This window comes from Musa acuminata, chromosome BXJ2-4 (assembly GCF_036884655.1).
Source record: "Musa acuminata AAA Group cultivar baxijiao chromosome BXJ2-4, Cavendish_Baxijiao_AAA, whole genome shotgun sequence".
Lineage (NCBI taxonomy): Eukaryota > Viridiplantae > Streptophyta > Magnoliopsida > Zingiberales > Musaceae > Musa > Musa acuminata.
Genome location: NC_088341.1, coordinates 3,609,484 through 3,630,019, shown reverse-complemented (window position 1 = coordinate 3,630,019; position 20,536 = coordinate 3,609,484). Strand labels below are relative to the sequence as shown.

The following is a 20,536-nucleotide window of genomic DNA, read 5'->3' as shown; positions in this document are numbered from 1 at the left end:
CTCCCACGGAAGAATGCTTAGCGACACCGCCGCCTTCTCATGGCATACGTGACGGCGCGTTTCCTCGCCCGTGCTCCGGGGAGCGGCCGCGTCCCTGCGGCCTTGCGATCCGCCTCCACCCGGCTGCACGATGGCCCGATACGGCAGGCTGAGGCGGCGGCGGCGGACCGGTTCGACCTGAAGGCGTACATGGTCGACAAGGCCCGGCGGGTGGACGCGGCCCTGGACCGCGCTGTGCCCCTCCGCTACCCTGAGCGGCTCCACGAGTCGATGCGCTACTCCCTTCTGAGCGCCGGCAAGCGCATCCGCCCTATCCTCGCTCTCGCCTCCTGTGAGCTCGTCGGAGGCGATGAGGCCACCGCCATGCCCGTCGCCTGCGCCGTCGAGATGCTGCACGTCATGTCCCTCATCCACGACGACCTCCCATGCATGGACAACGACGACCTCCGCCGGGGGCGGCCGTCCAACCACCGTGTCTTCGGCGAGGGCACCGCCGTGATCACCGGCGACGCCCTCATCGCCCTGGCCTTCGAGCACGTGGTCGCCGCCACGGCCAGCGTGCCGGCGGATCGGGTCCTCCGGGCCGTCGCGGAGTACGGGTCGGCGATGGGGCCGGAGGGGCTGGTGGCGGGCCAGTTTGTGGACATCGACAGCGAGGGCAAGGCAGTGGGCGTCGGCGTGCTGGAGTACATCCACCTGCACAAGACGGCGAGGCTGGTGGAGGCGGCCGCGGCGTGCGGGGTGATCGTGGGCGGCGGCGGGGACGCCGAGCTCGAGAGCGTAAGGCGGTACGCGCGCTGCGTCGGCCAGCTGTTCCAGGTGGTGGACGACATACTGGACGTGACGAAAACGACGGAGGAGTTGGGGAAAACGGCCGGGAAGGACGTGGCGAGCGGCAAGACGACGTATCCGAAGCTGATGGGCCTCGAGAAGGCGCAGGAGCTGGCACAAACCCTGGTGGTGAAAGCGGAAGCAGAGCTGCATGGGTTCGACCGCGTCAAGGCGGCGCCCCTGCGCCATCTCGCTCGCTACATCGCCGATCGCCAGAACTGAAGTCGATGCTCCACTTTTAGGTAATCCCGTCTCTTTATTTGCAGGACAGCAATTAAAAATCTGATCTAAAGAGGTTTTCTATGATTCGACTACATTTCTCAAACACTTTCATCTGATTCTATAATCCTCTTCTCCTTCTTCTACTCGGATAAAACTACCGGAAGATTGAACCATACATCCTCTCTGCTTTCATTCTTCCACAACTCCAGAAGAGTAGCAATTACTTAATATGTCGATGCTATATGAGAACACCCACAAGCTTGATTATTTATTTGTACATGGAAACCAAACCTATGCATAAGTTGACCAGACGAGAAAAGCCTAGTTGATACTTGCAAGTTAAAGACAGATGTAATGGTACATAAGATTCCATGAGAGAAGGATCGATACAGACAATATATATCATTAAACTGTTGGTGCTGTCATGAGGTAGAAGAAGACCAGAGTCTCTCTGGGCCTTCACTTGCAGTCAGCTTCCTTCAGCATCTCTCCTTTTACATCAACAAGGAGAAGCTATTTCTTTTTGATAGTTTCAGTACAGAGAATGAGAATAATGATGGTTCACCTCCTTCATTGTGCTTGGTGATGATGATGTGCTGCTTCCAACACAAAAAAGGCAGGATATATTACATTCAACTTGCACCAAATATTTAAGATGAAACAAGCATTTTATTATTATTATTATTATTATTTCTTGTGAAGCTATATCCCCAGAAGAACTGCTTGCTTCCTCACAAGACTCTGCTCGTTCATCTTCCCGGAATGGATGATCCACTATATCGGCTTCTTGAGCTGTCATATCCAGATTGTACAGTTCCAGGCCCACTCATGATATCCTGAAATAAAAGATGAGCTCTTCATAATACTTCTTATTTGCTGATGTTATATGTTAAGGAATCACAACTATTTCCTGTTCGGATTGCACCTTTCTTTCGTCCCGGATAAAGCTAGTCGACAAGATAAGAGAACATACTTGTGTGGAAACTTGACTGTGGATAGGTGAGGTGTATGAACCAGTCCCAAACGGGGAGAACTGCATGTTCTCCTCTGCGAGATCTCTGAGTCTGTTGAGCTCCGGCAGTATGGCCGTCGCGAGATCCGGCCGGTCCTTGCGTCTGAGTTCCGCACACTTGAGTGACATCTTGGCTAAGCTTAGAGCTTCCTCCACCGGCCAATCCGGCACCGAGTGATCCAACATTTCTATGAACGTCCCCTTCTCGATCGAACGCTCGACATGGTGTGTCAACCCCATGGGAGGTTTGCCGGTGATGATCTGCAGCAGCATGATCCCAAGAGAGTATATGTCGGACTTGATGCCGAGCATGCCGGTCTGCTGATACTCCGGATCGATGTAGCAGAACGTGCCGGCGGTGGCGGTCATGCGATACTGGGTGACGGTGTCGGCAACGGAGGGGGGGACCAAGCGGGCGAGGCCGACGTCGCTGATCTTGCTCACGTAGTTCCTGTCGAGGAGGATGTTTGCAGGCTTGAGGTCTCTGTGTACCAGCGGCTCCGGCCTGGTCTGGTGCAGGAAGAGGAGGCCCGTGCCGATCTCCGCCGCGATCCGGAACCTGTGCTGCCAAGGGATGGGTGGTGTGTTACCTCGCCGGAACAATCGATCGTCCAAGCTCCCATTTGCCATGTACTCGTACACAAGGCAGCCGTATTCCGGGCAAGCGCCCAGCAGCAGAACCATGTTTGGGTGCCGAATGCAGCATAGGATTTCAACCTGTTCACGCAAAAGATGATCATACAAACAGAGATCGAGGAAGAGTTCAATTAGACTTGGGATCACCGAGTTGTGGTCTTCTCTGGATTTCCTACCTCTTGCTGGAACTGTGACCTTCCTTGGGCGGCATCTGGACGTAGTACCTTAATGGCAACAGGCGTATGATCCAGAGTGCATCTGTAAACAGGGCCATAGCCACCTTCTCCTATCTTTCTCTCCTCTGCAAAGTAGTCGGTGGCTACCTCTATCTCCTCGATCGTGTACCTCCTGTACCTGAGGTTTGTATGGGACAAAGCATCGAAAGCCTTCTTCTTATCCTCGGCGTCTTTGAATGCCTTCATCTCTGCACTGATCCTCTTGTGTGCTTCGTTTTCTGCTATCCTTTTTGATGCCTCGGCCGTCTGTATCGCTGCGACACACCTTGCTTTCTCGCTCTCCGCTAAAGCCAGAGCTTCTTCTTCCGCCAATCGAGCGTCTTTGATTCTTTTCTCTTCGTCCATCTTCCAGCGTTGGAGCTCCATCGTCTGCAGCGGAAGTCGTCGTCTGAAAACGAGTCCAGATTCGGGGAACGGTGAGGGAAGGTTACCTTCTGTTTAGCTGTGAGTGCTTCTTTGCATGCTGTGCTGTACATGTCCATGGTCTGCTTGAGCTCTAATTTCAGCCTCCTAATCTCTGCTTCCACATCCTCCTGCGAGCTCCATGGTAACACGCATGTCGGTTAACCAGGTACAGATGCAACTATGGCTTCAGACTACTTCCTTGTAGCGAGTAAATGCCATACCATGTTCTGAGATGATGAGCTCTCATGAGACACGGAGGAGAATCCATTGGCGGATGAGACTGCGCCCACCGACCTGCGTGGTGACTCGAAACTGCGCTCGTAGCTGTCTGAAAGATTTGACAACCTCGGAGGGTAGGAGCGTTCGCTTGACCTGCCGCTGCTCACGAATGAGACATCGCTGTCCGCCATCGACTCTCCATATGATCTCGTAGTCGAAGCACGTCCTCCCCTGGTAAAAGGGGACCTAATCGAGGCAGACAAATCTCGTGTTCAGCATCATCTTGTTCACATCTGTGAGCTCCAAAGGTTTGTTTGGTGATGAGAACTCTTACTTTATCGATTCATTATCTTTCTGCAGATTCCACGGAGTCAATGCTGCATCATTCGGCACCGGACCTCTCGTGCCATTCTTGGCGTTCTGGCTTAATGTATCGGGTTTAACACTTGCTTGGCCTTGGATTTGATTCCGGAGAAGAGAGACAGGCGGAGGTGGCCGGACGGCATTCCTCATCGAGGAGACCTTCCCCTTGGAGATGATGTAGACACTGCAGAAATCTGGCACACCTTTGCAGATGGTGGTACTGAGGTCTGTGCTCCTGAATGATCTGAGAGGGAAGATGATTCGAGTCTCAGAGATCTTCGATTAGTCGAAGAATTGCTCCAGTAATTTAAGCTCACCTAACGAATCCGCTTCTTGATGATGAGCCAATCACAAGCTTTTCGACCGCGGCGTTGGTGACGAACTCTGTGATCGCTTTGGCAACATCAGTGTCTTCGAGCACCACATCTTTGCATTGTACCTATTAAGGATTACTCGGATGCTAACTATCAGTTACAAGTATGAGATTTCGGAACACGGCGGATTCAATTTCATGAACATAACCCACAGTCAACCGGGAGCTGTTCCGAAGAGGATCAGCAGAAGAACTTGCATACATTGTGAATCTTCTCGGGTCACCGGGCAACTTCCTTTCACCAGGGGAAATCTACTCGAAACATGTTCTTATCCTAGTTTGAAGAGGATCGTTGTATGATTTTGAGATGCTGCTTCAGCAATAGGACATGGAATATAACCTCAAGGTTTCTTAGCAGCAACTATGCTTGCCGGAAAAGGAACAGCAGATTCTTCACTGATTCTTCATCAGTGAAGTGGACAGAGTGCTGCATTCTCTCAATTCCAAATCTCATAATTAATCATTCAAACAGGAATTTTAGCTTGCTTTAGATGTTCATGTTCCTGAATGCAATCTGTTGACTACATTTTTAGATTACGAAGAATTAGCTAAGATGTGAGATTGGATGAAACACGACTCACATTCTTTCGGGTGCAGAAACATCGAAACGGGACGAATATTTCCCTAATCGTGTTGGCAACAGCGGCAGCGTCATCTTCGTAACCCGCTGCATCGCATGGAAAAGAGAAGGAACAGTCAGGAATGCCAAAGATCTCTTCGTTCATGGGTGGAGGACGAGCCAGCTTACTTACATGAGGGCTTGGTGTTGACATGGACGAGGGTGAGGGTCTGGCCTTTGGTGACGACGTTGTCCAGAGCCCATTTGAAAGCACTCTGGCTGTTCTTGTCCTTGTCGATGGCGACCGCAACCAGCGGGGACGCCGCACCGTCTGGCTTCTCCCTCTGCGACATCCCTCTCTGCATCGTCACAAACGGCTGGTGCCCATCACCTTAGCACATCAGGATCGAGAAGAAGCTCTTCGGAATGGACATGAGAAGATACGGGGCGCTCACCTCCGCCGGTCTCTGCGACGGGCTAACCCCTCTTCCCCGGAGAGGCACAGAAGGCGAAGGCTGAGGTGAGATGGTCGTCCTCTCTCTCTCTCTCTCTCTCTTCGTCTTCCTCCCTCGTTTCTGCTCAAATCTCTTGCGTGGTTTTGATCCTGAGGCGCAGAGCGAGTATAGGGTGGGGAAGTCCTGTTTCAGTTTGACTCATTGACCGTCAGGGCGGACGCGTTGACCAGGATTTGTTTTGGAGGCGTTGGATTCTGCAGCAGTTGGGATTGTTACAGTTGTACGGCACCGGACGATGTGCGGGATTTGCCCCGAAATAGGACGAGTTGGATTTGGTAGCCGATTTCGACTAGCTTTCGTGGTTAAGACATGCGGATCTCTTTTGGGAGGTGTTGGATTCTGCAGCAGTTGGGATTGTTACAGTTGTACGGCACCGGACGATGTGCGGGAATTGCCCCGAAATAGGACGAATTGGATTCGGTAGCCGATTTCGACTAGCTTTGGTGGTTAAGACATGCGAATCTCTTTTGGCAAGCGGTAGATTTGCATTCCCTTATCAATGCAGTATGTTTGCTTCTTTCCGACCTACGGATAACTAACGAGCATTGGGTGAATGATCTTTTTCTTCAAGTGATTATTAATGAAGGTGGGTATTATTTATCCTCCGTGAGGTCATTTCTGCTGCACACCAATAAGAGATGTTCTTCATGTCTTTGAGAACATAACATATATCTAACACAAAAAAAAGGACAAGTCGAATTCGAAATCAAACAAATCAATGCTCCAAATGGAAATGCAAATCTCCTCAGTTCTTAGGAGAAGAGAAGTCGTCATCGGTCAAGGCTTTGGAAGAATAAAAGGCTTCACCCTCGCTAATGGCCGAAGAAGAGAACTCCGCGTCGCTCTCTCGTTCCTTCAGCTCTTCGATCCTCTCGAGCGCTGCCGCCATTTCGCACCTCCTGCGAACGTCGGTCTCGCAGCACGCCATGGCTATCCGCAGCAGCTTCAGCATCTCACCTTCGCTGTTCCTCGTCCCCTTCATGGTGCCGTCGAACACTTCGCCGGTCCACTCTTCCCTGATCACCGAGCTCACCCATTTGGCCAAATCCGTGCCTGCTCTTCCCGGCCTCAGATGATTTGCCGGAAACCTGCCGGTTAGTATCTCGAGCATCAGTATCCCGAGGCTCCACACGTCGCTCTTCGTGGACGGTTTGCCGTGCTGGGCGCACTCCGGGGACTTGTAAGCCACCATCAACTCCGACGCATGAGCCTTGTTCATCACAGGCGCCAGGGCGTAGTCCGTGAGGATGGGCTCAAAGGAGAGATCAAGCAGCACGTTCGAGGACTTGAGGTGGCCATGGGGAACGGTAAGCATCGGGAGCTCCTCGTACAGGTAGGCGAGGCCTCTCGCTACACCTTTGATGATCTTTAAGCGCGTTGGCCAATCCAGTGGTGATGTTCTTGAAGTGCGATTCCCTGCAGTTCGTGCTCATCGCATATTTTATTTGGATCATTGATAGGTATTTTGGAATTTCTATATCTAAGATAAGAAATGGCATGCGATGGGGTTCGAGTGGCTTACCATATAGCATGTGAGCTAAGCTTCCATTAGGGATGTAGTCGGAGATCAACAGCTTCTCCTCCTTCCTGTAGTAGTAAGCCACCAAAGGCAGAAGATTAGGGTGAGACAATCTCCCCAGCCTTCTCATGTGCTCTTGGAAGTATTCTCTCCCCACTCCATTCATCTCCTTGAACCTCTTCACCACCACCGAGGGGCCATCGAGCAGGATGGCTTTGTAGGAAGAGCCAAAGTTTCCGCTGCCGAGAACCTCAGCTGAAGCCCTGAGTAAATCCTGTAGGCCGAACGTCCCCCTCCTCTCCCCGACGAACAACAGCTTCTCCTCCTTCGGCACCTTCTTCTCCCCCTCGTGATACCTTACTGTTCCCAGCCCCATCCCGTCTGCCTCCAAATGGACCGTCGTTTCGGGTTTAACGGATCGAAGCTTGTTAACCGTTGTAGCCTCTTTTTTCCGGCGCCGGAAGAGGAAAGTAGTCGCTCCCACGATCGCCACCAACGCTGCAACTGATATCACTATGACGACGACGAGAAGAGCAGGCGAGAGATTCTTCTTCGGTGACTCGCATGAGACCGCAAGCGGTGGGCCGCAGAGATTCTTGTTACCTGTTGAGGTGAAACAGAGTCGGGTGTCAGAGTTTGGAGTCCGCGACGCTCTTCATTTAGGAAAAGGGAAGACTGACCTTCGAACCAACTGGCACTCATATTGCTGAGCCTTTCCGGGATCGGCCCCTCCAGATCGTTAAAGGAGACGTTCACCAGCTGCAGATTGGGCTGCCATAGAGCAGGGATTTGGCCCTCGAACTTGTTGCCATCCAGCCGCAGCTCGGCGAGCTTCTTCGGCGCCGTCAGAGAACTCGGAATCGACCCCGAGAAGTTGTTCTGCGACAGCCACAACACCTTCAGCCCCAGCATCGCCGAGAACATGCCGTCCGGTATCTCCCCGGCGAACCGGTTCATCGACAGGTATATAGACTTCAAATTGGGCAGCTTCGTGACGTTCGGGATCGACCCCTCGAGGCTGTTGTTGCTGAAGCTAAGCGAGCGAAGGTTCGGTAATTCTGAGAGGGCGTCGAGGGTCAACGTGCCCGACAAGTTCATGCTCTCTAGCCGCAGAACGGACACTCTCCCGTCTTTGTCGCAGTAGACTCCGGTCCATTTCGACACGTTATTGATGCACGGGCCATCCTGCCCGCCCCAGTCGCTTGGAGCCGGAGACAGCGTCGTCTCCTTGAACTCGAGGAGGGCGCTGCGGTCGTCCGGCGCATCGGCGGCGGCCCGCCATGTCGCGAGGAAGAGGAAGAACACGAGGAGGAGGTGCGGCGGCCATGGCGGGGACTGGTCGCCCATGGCGCAGTGGTGGCGATTGGGATGGGGAACGTGGGCGCATGGTTATGGGGGAAGGAGATGGAGGAGGACAAGGGTGGACGTGAAAGACTAGGAATGGTGACAAGAACAGGGTGAACAAAGTCAACCTGGCTCGAGATGTTCACCGAGAGATCAATGGCCGGCCCCTAAAAATGGAATCCGTAGCGTAAGAAAGCTTCTACTTGGTCTAATAATACAGTTCTTTAAATGTGTATGTTGTTGTGATTTGGCTTTCTTCTTCTTTGTAATAGAATGTTATAACACCAAGGAACAGCATTTGTCACATAGCCAAGCATGGAAATGAATAATACCATGACAATGAGTGGAATATACTACATCTGTTGTCTCCTAATGAGATGAAATCAATGAGCAGGAGATATTATAGTTCATGATGAAGATATAAAGAGAGAGATGAGAAGTGAAAATGCACATGTTGATTTTTGAAGACAGAAAATTCAAGAGTATATAGCTGTCTGTCTATGCAAATCTGGTATAATTATAAATTATATAATGCAATAAAGTTTATTGTAAATTGCAAATTACTTGTAAGAATGGATTACAGGCATCCTTCCAGCAGCAGAGACCAGAATTTCACAAAAAAAAAGAAAAAAAGAGAGAGATCCAAAGTTGGCATTACAGTATATATAAAGCTTAGAACACAGTGGAGGCTGTAGTTCCTCTTATGATATTTCCAGGTCTAATATTTTACCTGAAATTGCCTCTTTTTCCAAGAGAATCTCATAATCATCTTACTTTGACTAAACAATCTTTAAGCAACACAATGCAATCAACTCTCAGTCAGTCAGTCAGAATTTGATGTATGCTGTAAGTAGATCATAAATCAGAGGACTAAGAGCATTGGTCATAAAGCCACTCATAATAACGATATCGAACGGAATGGTCTAGTGCAACAATGAATTATGTAACAATAGGCAATAACCTCTTGAACATGTCAGCGACATTACCAAGTATTACTTGAAACATTTCAGCTTCTTCATGGTGGGTACTAGTGAAACAATAGAACTAAGACCAAAGGAGTCAGAACTGAAAGATAAAGTCAATTATTCATCTGCCACTCAAATGGATCTCCATAAAAGCTGGTAGAGAACTCCATTTCTGCTAGAGATCACCAGTGAAAGGAAATAAGGGAAAAGAAAATAAAAGTTTGATTTTCCCTTTTCTATTCTTTTCCCTTTTTCTTAGAATGGCCAACAAATTGTACAACTGCTTCGGTAATACTAGCAATCCTACTCAGCAGCTTTCACAATGCCTACTTCACCAAACCTAGTCATTGGTCATTCTGAACATCAAGTGGTTTGCAGTCTGCACAAGAGGCTTATACTCCTGGATAATGCTAGCTGCTAGTTGTTACAGTTGTTGCTGGTTTCTCTATACTATCACTCTTGGAAGTAACAACAGTGCTTAGGGAACTACTCTTCTCTGTTGATGGGCCAGATTTACTTCTTTCTTCCAACCTGACAGCATGAGCAAAGTTCCCTGATATCTGGCTTATGAAATCCCCAGAGTTCGCAGCAGGGTTCCTTCGATCATCTTCAATAGCTACTGGGCCAGGCGCTGCCAAATTGGATAGCTGCTGACGAGCCTTCCTCTCCTGCATAGCTTTCTCCCTGTCCTCGTAAAACTCAAAGTCATCTAGAATCGATACTTCGTATTCATGCTTCTTAAAAATGCTTAGCATCTCCAAACCCTGTTCCAATTTCACCTGCATTTATTCAAACAAAATATCAAGTCAAACATTTTTTTTTAAAAAGGAAAACAAGTTAGTAGACTGGATAAGTATGTGAAATTTTCAAATGCCAAAAAAATGAAAAAAAAAAAAATGCAAAACGCATAACTAAAACAAGGCGAGCACTGAGTTGAATAATGAAATAGAAAAATCAATTTAATCAACAGACTAATGCTCCACATGGTGATTGAGATTTGAGAAAGAACAGACCAAAGAGATTCAACCTTTAAGCACAATACAACCATCTCATACAACTGTCTTAATGGATTTCAATCTTGACTAGATTCACACCTCCATTTATGGGACTCGATGAATAATTTTAAAAGTTCAACTAGTTAGAAATACTATGAACAATAAACCAAACAATCCCAGAACTGATTTATTTCATTCCTTTAACTTTGACCTTTAACTGACTCTATAAATGTCATCTGCTACTCCATAGGAAAATTCTAATATCAGCATGCTTACTCCAAAGTATAAAGTTCAAAATTGTTGACAAGTTTGCCTTGAAATAAAATCCCTATGGTTCTGTCTACCAGCTTAAAACTTAGCATGAGCTTGTCAGATGAGCACTGACCTCTCTATCTCCATATCCATGCAGAGTGAACTTTTGTCTAACAGCACTATTTAGAAAAAGGAAAAAAAATGGCTGCGGCCTAGAGATGGCTAACATTAAAATGTTGGCTCCATGCAGAGATGACTCGAAGCTAGTCTCACTATTTGCAAAAAAGATGGAAAAATTGGTTAGATACCCAAGGACTCAGTCTAGTGCATTTAGAAGAATTTATGACAGTTGCACAATTCTACGATCCTGTATTTGAAAAATAAAAGATAATAACTTCCAATGAATGAGGGGTGAAAAAGAGGGGAAAGGAGACAGAAAGGTGACAAGAAGATGATGTAAGGAAAGCAAGAAAAATTCCTTCACCCAGAGTATTAGCACAGCAAAAAAAGCACAACCACAGCTTAATATATCGGATGCAGATTTAATATGCACATAATCCGGAATAATGATATATCATTATATTTCATCAGATCCATATGGCAGTTACTAGGATGTTCAACATGGACTTGATAACCTCTTTGGCAAATGATTTTAAAAGAAGTCAATACAAGCAATTTAAAGTTCCAACGTGGTAGTTATATACTTTTATATTATAGATCAAGTGCTAGGACTCAACAGATATTCAAAATCTTCGTGACCACTCGAACAGTGACACCAGAAACTAGATCGCTATGATGAAACTTCAGCCTGAATCCATGAGAACTATTGAAGTAAGCATTTTGGATAATAAGATGGATCACCAACCATGAATTGGATTCTCAATCAGTGAAGCAAGACCCTAGGCACCAAACCCAAGTTAAGCGCTCAAGAGATACAATCAGAATAGGTAGTCTAGCTTCTATATTCATGGTATATTAAATATTTCAAGTTGACTAAATGAGTAAAAAAAATAACATAAAGCTGATGTACTTGAATTAAATAAAACAAGGTTCATCATACAATGACATACCATTCGGTACAGGCAGTATGTACTCGTCCAATAGAGGATCGGTATGGGTGGTACATACCAGTCCATCAATACACCCCCACCATACCATGTGTTGATACTTTGGTACATATTGTACCAACAGCCGGTTGGTATACCGGTATGGATCGGTAAGATGAACCATGAAATAAAGATCTGAATTATTTAAAGGAAAAGGCTTACGATACAAAAATGGGAACACGATATCCATGAAAAGATCATATAGGTCGGTACCTGTTGTTATTAAATTTTTATTAATTAACCTGTAATACCAGGGAGTACAGTTTGTTATACAGCCCCTCATACCAGTATCATTCTAGTTCGACTGGCTGTCATTGGAATGTATATTTAAATTTTCGGTCTATGATAACTTCTCGTTAGGCCTAATGCCTATAACCTCGGCTGAGGTACTAATCATAAAAAAATAACCTGACTACTACTACATTCCATCCTACCATTGGTCTTATCATCCCAAATTCTAACAATAAATCTCAAGAACTCCATCTTTCTTTAGCAAATCTCTCAAGTTACACTCTCATGGACAATTGATATCCAACATAAACAGGTTTGCTGACTCCTTCATATATTTATAATTAAGTCATGTTTTACAAATTTGAGTTGCTAATTAAACTAATTTTAAGGGAATTTTCACATGACACAATTAATTCAAGAGTAGCTACACATAAACTGTCTGTATAATCACGGTTCATATCAAAAGGAAAAAACTTACCTCTTGAGTGTCTCTGCTGTTGGTGACAGGCTTATTTTCATTGTTTTCAAGAATAATATGCCGAAATAGATTGTTTGGTACATCTTTCACCATATGCCACTTTAAAGGGAATTGACCACTCCACTTGTCTTGCTGCCAGTAATCCACACTCCTTTCAAAATCAACAGGTCCAATCATTTCAGCTACCCCACAGAAATGTGCACTTGCATTTACCTGTTCATGGTTTTCTTGTGTGAACAAAACTAATTAGATATTGACAAATTACAAATCAGAGAGTAAATGGGATATAAGTAAGAAATTACCGAGAAAAATAAGAAAACTGGACAAGGATCTTCTTTCTTTTTTGCTTCATGGTATGCAGAATCCAACTTCTTGTTCCCATTAGAAGTGCTAGCCCAAACACCATACTTAATGCTTTTGTGAACATTATCCTCACTGTAAGACTTAATAATGAAAAACTTGGCATCCTTGTACTCTGTAACAAAGTCAGCACTATTGTACAATTTACGATCAACCAACGAAGTAGAACTGAAATTGTCATTGTCAAGTGATGAGTTGTGTTCAGTCATCTGATTCTTTAATCTATTTGCTCTTGGCCCTCGGTTTTGTTCATTAAGAAAATCAAGAGTGCCATTGCGATTGCATAAAGTTCCCTTGCCTCGACTCCTACTTCTGTCTGCATCAATTAAGCTCTGGTCCTTAATTCCTGAGCTGGAAAAAGATGCCTCAAAGGTGCTACCATGGTACAGCCCACGAGGGGGGTACGCTCTGTCTATAGAATTCACAGAGGTCCCAAAACCATATAAAGATCTCTGTTGTTGTGAAGCCTGAATGTAATTAGACAATAAAATGAATATACTGAATGAAAAACAAATCATTAGGTCAGAACATTTAAAACAATAACACAAACTGCCATGTACAATGCATAAATCCAGCCTTGCAGCCTAAAGGTACATCCAGTAAAAGGATACACATTTTGTTCTCTGGTGAACTAATGGATGATGAGGGAATTGATTTAACTCATACCTAAATTTAACTAATGCAAACCAAGTAAAAGCATTGCCAATTCAGATCTGAAGACTGAAAAATATTAAAAAACTTGACCACTGCCTTTAATAAATAAAAGGCCAGTATAACCCCACTAATAGTCAAATGACTAAATCCTTATCAAGGCAACTCATTTCGTAGCATGAAACCAAGCAACAAATGTGACTAATTTTCTCAGTGAAAGCATTTATAAAAGATATGTTACATCTAAAATCTATATCGAGTTTTTTCCTTCTTTTTTGGTTGAAGCTCTGGCAATCAGAACATAGAAAAATGGTAACTAATATAGCTAATATGACAGTATGTAAAAGCATGAATATGGCAAAAGCTATGTCCTCAAGGAAAGCAGGCCGAATCATTCTGTAAAACAGAAAGTAGGTTGAATCATTATGTAAAACACTTCTAGTCATATGAAGGCCGCATTTGATTCACAAACTTCTTAAACATACTTATTTGTGGTACCATGGTAATCCGCACTACGTGCAAAATACAATGATCATAAAGAAAATAATTTATAGGAACTGATGTGACCAATTAGATTAATCTTAAAGTCTTAGAATAAGCTGCTTAATGATTATCTTCTACCTTTCTCTACTTAAATGTATGCATCCATCTTTCCATCTATGTTGTTGCAAATCAAAGGCAATCAAATCCAATTGCCAGCAATTATTGGTTTAAAATACAGTACATTGTAAAAGAAACAAAACCATAAGTATGTCTTTGGAAAGTCACAAAACATAAAATGAATACAATTATAAATTTAGAAGAAAAAAAGAGTAGTATTTTATGAAATAGAAGATGCTCACAAACTAAGATAAAAAATAGAGCAGATCAGAAAAAACAACCATTCCAAAAGTTGGAGGCATGGTGTTTTGCCCAAATGACACTGGGGCACCAACTGGTTGAGGTGAAGCTGCTGGTGATAATAATGGAGTCACAGTCCTCGTCCCTTCTGGGGATCTCAACCAATCTAACCAAAATCAACCATTAACAGAAAAAACCATCAAATATTGTTGCATATAACAAAAACCAGAATTTTCTGAATTGCCAGCAATATTACCTCTACCAAAAGAACCATAGGATAGCTGATAACCAGGTCTTGGTCCAAACAGCTGGGTGTTGAAATTTTGGGTATTGACAGGAAATAGTCCTTGTCGATCAATTGGCAATGTCAAATCAGCTTGTGGTATTGAAGTTGGCGAAGGCAGATATGGCATGTTAGGAGGAGCTGGCTGCTGGTAGTATGTGCCTGGGAACTGAAATTGCTGAGTGGAGTATAGTTGACCATCTCCACTAATAGAAGGTAGAGGCGTCGTAACAGGGGAATAGGGTCCATAAGGCATTTGAGGACTGTACCCATATCCAGTATGATATAAGAATGAAGGATTCTCATTGTAGACACCCTACAATAAAATAGAACCTTATACGATTTAAAAGAAAATAAATGGTAACAAGACGGTCGATATTAAAAATACTGATACATACAACCGAACCAACTTCTAGGCCTTCGGCATTTAAATATGGAGAGTACTCATCACCAATCGGATTGTCATATCCTGAAACAATAGGACATGATCAGACATGTTTGTATCCAATTTCAGATTTCATAATCAAATAACTCAGAAGTTAGATAGGGAAAAAGAACATTGACGTAACTAGAAAAAAAATGCAAACCCAACAAAATCTGGACCATTTTATTTGGATGCAAAGTAGAAGTTAAATGAACTGCAAATGAAGGTGAGCTGCCAAACAAGAATGGAGGCAAACAAAGAATCTAATTCTGATAAATAACTACAAGTAAAGAAATAGAGAAGCCACAAAGGATTATAACACTTCATCATAAAGCAAAAGTTAGAAATTTCATCCAATGGAAAAACTCAAGCAAGCAACTGCTAAGGAAGAAACATGTGCATATCATCATACAATTTTGAAAAGAAACAACATTTGGACAATTGCAATGCATATTCAAATTGCAAGAGTTAATTGATTCAATAAAACTTTTGAATATACAGAAAATTCCAAGCTTGTCATAGAGATGATGATGATGCTGCATATAAATTTGCCAGAAACTAATGCTAACATGATGTATAAATGAATATAAGGATGGAAAACTGACCTCTAAAGAAGAAGGACTGTGCCTGAGGGGCAAAAAGGTTTGGTGGATAAATTGTACTGTGGCCACTAACTGCATCGGAAGAATCCAAATGGCCTTGTGAATCTGCTGAGTGATCCATGATATTCGTATCATGGGTGGCATTAGAGGTCATCACTTTCTCATCTTTATCAGAAGGTGGCTGATAGAAGATGAGATAATTATCAATAACTGGAAGTTGGACATAAGAAAAGAAAAGTATATTGAGGCCATGAGGAAGTAATTACCTGTTCATTTGAGTTCTCAACATCAACAGGTTTCTGGTTATCATCCGCAATTGATGATTCCAAAGGTTCTAGTGAGTCTACTAGCAGAGAGTAAAGAACAAATTAGTTTAACTATGTAGAAATGGGAGCCAAGTGCAACTACAATGCAGGTGCAATGGTGCATGACTGCATGTACATATGTTTTAGATTCATTTGAACAGATATGTATATTCATATCTGTATGTAAATACATGCAAGCTTATGCATAGGTAAACACAACTGTCATGTCTATATAGTAAAAATTACATATAAATAAACATATGTACATATTTAACATAAACTCGGTATAGCATCTATATATGTATATATAAAACATTAAACCCCTCTTCGCACACAAAATCAGAAAATTGAAGGTCAAAAAACAGAGCATATCTGTAAATAGCAGACAGAAGTACTAATTTAAAGAGCACGAAATAATTTAACACAATATGTTCGTGCATTATTAAATATTTAAAATATCTGGAACAGTACTCTGTAAGCAGCAGAATTTTCAATTGCAGTATATCAAAGTTCTCAATTTAACCACTAAATCATGAAAAGATACACATATTACATGAAAGAAATGATAATTCAAAGCTCTTTCTAAAGCTGAATGTAAGAAGCATCAATAACCTGAAATAATGAACATCAACACCCAAGGCCGCACAAGAGTAATGATATCCTAACTCAAGAAGTGCTCAACCAAATGCCAAAAATGTTTGAGCTTGCAACAAGGGCTTGATTTGTTTGATCACCATTGTACGACTCAACTAAGTCATTTGACAGATTTAGATATCAAAGAGAAGTTGAATATAGATTAAATCAAAATGTTTATGTTGAGCAGAACCCAACACTTTCTAAGCTTAGAATGTCCAAGACATCACTAGATTCACTCTCTAGGGTAACATTAAGGGGACTTCAAGTCACTAATGATCTCTTTCCTAAAAAGGCATAAAACTGTGTACATTAACACTTCCTAAACCTTGCATTGGGAAGACAATCACGCAATAGGCCACCTTTTTTTATCAATAAAGATATAATGAGATATTATTTCATATATAAAGGTCTAAGTATCAACTATTCATGATAAATCAAGACTTACAAATAGCCAGACATGTTTGTAAAAGATCTAATAAAGTAAGCAGAGTCAATTTAGATTTGAGGTTTTAAGACTAATAATAATAATAATAATAATACTTAACTAGTGTATTGCTTATAATAAAGCTTAATGGCAAACAAGAATCTGGGTAATAAATAATATGATTTTGTAATTGCATACAAATTGTTAAAGTAGATGAAGCATTTGATCTTCAACACAACCACAAAGGGAGACTTTGGAACACCAGATTTCTGGTTTCCAGCATGCTATAACCATAAAATACAAGATATGGAGACCACAATCTTGAAAAAAAAAAAAAAAGAGATTCATATTCTTAATTTAGCACTAAAGCTTATGTAAGTCATGGCAACACCAAATTCCTACTATCCTCGTGGATCAACCCATGTCGCAGGTCAATGCAAACTCCCTCTAGTCTACTACATACCACGAGAAACACAAAAATTATCTAAATTATACTAAAAATTGAAAGGGAGATCTACTCAAATACCCCCAACAAAAATCACCAGACCACTCTCTCACTAGCGCTTCCAAGGTCACGAGAGACTTCAACTTACTCAATTCCTTAACCCGCACCGCCTAACCATCCACCCCCCAACAAAGAACAAGATTAGAACACAAGGATCAAGTCTTCAGCAAGAACTCTAGACCGAACCAACGCCCAAACCGCAAGAATCAAACCACGCCCCCATAAAGATCACACCTTTCCGAGTCGGACATGCGACAAGAGCGAACTCGGCGAGAAAACATCACAAGAAACGCATGAATCTGGTGAAAGAATCGGGGATACCGATACGATCCGGCGACTGCTGACTCGTCTCCATCTCCATCCGAGATCCCGAGGCCCGCCTTCTTCCAGAAGAAGTAAAAGGTAAATAATCTACGGCCCTCTCTTCCTCGATTCCCTTCCCCTTCCTTGTGATCTCGTTGGCAGCAACTAAGCAGCGCGAGGGATGGAGGAGTCTTTTGCTCCAAGATACGACTTGGATTGGGAGCGGAGAAAGCATACAGCCGCGGCCTTATTTATTCCACTTGAAGCCTTGAGGGAAAGAATATTATATTATATTATATTATATGTAAAAAAGCATTTTGTTATTATTATTATTATTATTATTTCTCCTTCTTTAATGTGATTTATTGTAATTTACATGTATTATAGGAGTTCTGTTAATAAATTTCTTATATATCTTTATTTATAAGCATTTATCCTTCCAACTTTTGGAATATTAGCTTTATTAGGAAAATAATGATTCTAATCTAAACAATTTTCGTATCCCTTAAAATTATTTTCTCATATTATTATATAAATTTCATAATACAAGTCTAAGAAAAAACTATTTGAATATACTTATACACACACACACAAACTTGGACTTCAAAATTCTAATTTGATTATACGGGAAAGAAAGTACATGAAAATTTCTTATCTTAATATTTAATCATATCTTTCTCTCTTCTTTCATCTAAGTTTGGATATCATTGTCATATCAAATAGGACCTAATCATCATATTATTAAAAGGTGCTAATCTATGATGGGGCTCACCCAAGCGTCAACCTAAGTGCTATTTGCCTTATTTAAGATTAGTTTACTTTCTTGCTTAGTTATTCTTGTTATTTCATAACCATGACATGAGGGCGAAAGAGAGAATATATATATATATAGTCATTTATGTACTGTTGTTGTTGTTTCACAACAACGAGAGGGGGGAGATGGAGACAATATTTGTGAGAGCCACTGTTGATATTTGTATTTGGTCTCTTTCTTGGACAGGGAGATGGTAGGGAGAAGAAAAAGGTTAGTGATGATGTGTGGATGAGACCTAAGGCTTATTAGTGGAATTGGATCCAAGTCCAGCTATTAATGGATCCGATCCAATTGGAATCCTTGGTCAAACTAAAGGACTACTCAAATTTATATATCTTTATCATAATTATTTAACTCAACTATTTTAATTTTGAATTTTATTTTATTTTATTTTTAAATAATACACCTTTGCAAGAATAAAAATTACTATCACTCATAAGTCATTGATATGAGAGTTTTTTTGAGTGGTTCATATGATTATATTACGAGTATTTATGATGAGCAGAATTTAATGATGAAAAAAAAAATCTTTATAATCGATTCTAAACCATTAGAACATTATGACTTATTATTGCTCTTGATTGATTGTAAGCTAAAAGTATATAACACTCAGCCTCGAATCGGCTCCACTAGACCATGGCTCATGAGGTATAAATAAGATGTAAAGCCATATTGTATGAACTATGAGATATCTATGTCGAAAAGATATCATCTCCATAAAATTAATCTTTTGTGATGTGTGTGATCAAAGTTCAAACCACCACAATAACATAATAGTCTCTGCTTTCAAGAATAAGATTGCATAAGGTATTAACTATCCTTCATTTTATTTAAATCCACTTACTGACAGAACAACTATTCTTGTAAAATGAAAAGACATTCAAACAATAATATTAGCAAACATAAACTTCTCAATTACTAACCTTCTTCTGATAGATCGAGCAACATTGACCAGTATGAGCTGACATATTCCAAGCCTGACCCAAGCAATCGACAACAACAATAAGCTATAATTGTTCTAATGGCTAGAACATTGTCTTGTTTCAACCACTAGAACACATTAGCCAACATACAATGACAAAAGGACTATTCTTGGTTTAATACACTTCTCAATGACTTATCTTCATCTGATGAATTGAGCAACGCTGATCAGTATGAACTGGTATCCCTGCTTCATCCAAGCAATCTTAGCTTGATTTCTTTTCTTTTTTGGAGGATGTTAATCTTGATGTTACAATAGCCAAGTAAAATAGAAAGAGCACTGCTTGTGATCACTTCTCTTCAGAAAGGAACTGTTAATATTAATTTCACCTACACTAACATAGACAATATTTTCATGTAAAAGCTGTTGAAATAACTATTTCTTGAATTAAAGATGTTTGGCACGTAATAATTCGGGAAGAGAGATAGAAAGAGGAGTTCCATGGGTATAAAAGACTCAGCAAGAAAAGATTCATTGATTTGATTCACCAGAATGACAGCAACAAAAAAGACTAACCATTGTAAAGTTTCTCAAGAACTTCGGTGATGATTGCATGATCCAATGTCCTGATAAAACACATGAACACTAAATATCATGTCCCTGGCACTTCATAGTATCAAATCTTAGAAACAAGTTGACCTTAATCCAACAAGTATTTCCCCAATATGCTTCGTGGAGAGATAGACCTAACAAATCATTGTTGCCTGTTAATTAATTAACATTCTAGCATGCTACACAGAAAGAGAAGAAAACAAAACAAGAAATATTGCTACCTACTACATCAACAGGAATGTGAACTCCACCCCAGGTCAACTTTTGCCTGTTCTCCTTATTACTTGCACATGTAGATGGGCTGCCTGTGGGTAAAAACCAAACAGAACAAAATCCAATTACATCAATGCAAAGCAGGAATAAATCCATTAACTAAGAAAAAATATGACCAGACATTAAGGGGAAAATGATAGCACTAAGAAGCCAATTCCACAGGGATTTAATAAGGTACTCATCCTAAAAGAAAAGCCTGCATGAATGGATTAGACAGGTATATGTTGATATAAAACAACAAGTCTAATGAAGAAGAGTCCAGATAGTGCATCATTCCATCTTCCAGAGATAATGTCATTTTGGGACCTTTTCAGTCTTTGT

General features: G+C 42.2%; 4 protein-coding genes across 5 annotated transcripts; 1 reads left to right on the top strand and 3 right to left on the bottom strand.

Annotated features, from left to right (window-relative positions):
• The first annotated feature begins 39 nt into the window (after positions 1-39).
• On the top strand, positions 40-1,892 carry LOC135609540 (heterodimeric geranylgeranyl pyrophosphate synthase large subunit 1, chloroplastic-like). The gene is made up of 2 exons (XM_065102910.1): positions 40-1,073; positions 1,756-1,892. The coding sequence occupies exon 1, from the start codon at positions 40-42 to the stop codon at positions 1,051-1,053; it is 1,014 nt and encodes a 337-aa protein (XP_064958982.1). The 3' UTR covers positions 1,054-1,073; positions 1,756-1,892.
• Positions 1,755-5,203, bottom strand: LOC103981554 (U-box domain-containing protein 34-like). Its single transcript, XM_018824248.2, has 9 exons — positions 5,050-5,203; positions 4,879-4,964; positions 4,242-4,363; positions 3,896-4,168; positions 3,564-3,807; positions 3,369-3,470; positions 2,878-3,306; positions 2,027-2,782; positions 1,755-1,889 (listed from the first exon to the last, which is right to left on the bottom strand). Exons 4-9 carry the CDS (start codon positions 4,072-4,074, stop codon positions 1,803-1,805), a joined length of 1,797 nt encoding a protein of 598 aa, XP_018679793.2. The 5' UTR covers positions 4,075-4,168; positions 4,242-4,363; positions 4,879-4,964; positions 5,050-5,203; the 3' UTR covers positions 1,755-1,802.
• An 874-nt stretch (positions 5,204-6,077) lies between these two features.
• On the bottom strand, positions 6,078-8,237 carry LOC103981553 (pollen receptor-like kinase 4). Its single transcript, XM_009398305.3, has 3 exons — positions 7,571-8,237; positions 6,894-7,493; positions 6,078-6,787 (listed from the first exon to the last, which is right to left on the bottom strand). Exons 1-3 carry the CDS (start codon positions 8,235-8,237, stop codon positions 6,117-6,119), a joined length of 1,938 nt encoding a protein of 645 aa, XP_009396580.2. The 3' UTR covers positions 6,078-6,116.
• An 876-nt stretch (positions 8,238-9,113) lies between these two features.
• LOC135609537 (YTH domain-containing protein ECT4-like) lies at positions 9,114-17,831 on the bottom strand. Of its 2 annotated transcripts, none has more exons than XM_065102904.1 (9): positions 17,613-17,831; positions 15,688-15,767; positions 15,425-15,602; positions 14,794-14,864; positions 14,369-14,711; positions 14,154-14,278; positions 12,564-13,088; positions 12,262-12,474; positions 9,114-9,978 (listed from the first exon to the last, which is right to left on the bottom strand). In XM_065102904.1, the coding sequence occupies exons 1-9, from the start codon at positions 17,827-17,829 to the stop codon at positions 9,610-9,612; spliced, it is 2,121 nt and encodes a 706-aa protein (XP_064958976.1). In that variant the 5' UTR covers positions 17,830-17,831; the 3' UTR covers positions 9,114-9,609. The 2 variants fall into 2 exon arrangements, with proteins under 2 accessions (XP_064958976.1, XP_064958977.1); XM_065102905.1 differs by having other exon boundaries at positions 15,688-15,764; positions 17,613-17,830.
• Between the last annotated feature and the right edge of the window lie 2,705 nt (positions 17,832-20,536).

Bases quoted from the DNA above. Each gene is read 5' to 3' on its own strand.
- LOC135609540 (XM_065102910.1), top strand. From the start codon at position 40: ATGGCATACGTGACGGCGCGTTTCCTCGCCCGTGCTCCGGGGAGCGGC.
- LOC103981554 (XM_018824248.2), bottom strand. From the start codon at position 4,074: ATGAGGAATGCCGTCCGGCCACCTCCGCCTGTCTCTCTTCTCCGGAAT. The intron at 3,307-3,368 runs GTAACCTTCCCT...CTTCCGCTGCAG, and splicing joins CACTCACAGCTAAACAGAAG to ACGATGGAGCTCCAACGCTG. The intron at 2,783-2,877 runs GTAGGAAATCCA...TTGCGTGAACAG, and splicing joins GGTCACAGTTCCAGCAAGAG to GTTGAAATCCTATGCTGCAT.
- LOC103981553 (XM_009398305.3), bottom strand. From the start codon at position 8,237: ATGGGCGACCAGTCCCCGCCATGGCCGCCGCACCTCCTCCTCGTGTTC. The intron at 7,494-7,570 runs GTCAGTCTTCCC...TCACCTCAACAG, and splicing joins GAGTGCCAGTTGGTTCGAAG to GTAACAAGAATCTCTGCGGC. The intron at 6,788-6,893 runs GTAAGCCACTCG...CACGAACTGCAG, and splicing joins CTTAGCTCACATGCTATATG to GGAATCGCACTTCAAGAACA.
- LOC135609537 (XM_065102904.1), bottom strand. From the start codon at position 17,829: ATGCTTTCTCCGCTCCCAATCCAAGTCGTATCTTGGAGCAAAAGACTC. The intron at 15,603-15,687 runs GTAATTACTTCC...ATCTTCTATCAG, and splicing joins TTGAGAACTCAAATGAACAG to CCACCTTCTGATAAAGATGA. The intron at 9,979-12,261 runs GTAAGTTTTTTC...GAATAAATGCAG, and splicing joins ACAGCAGAGACACTCAAGAG to GTGAAATTGGAACAGGGTTT.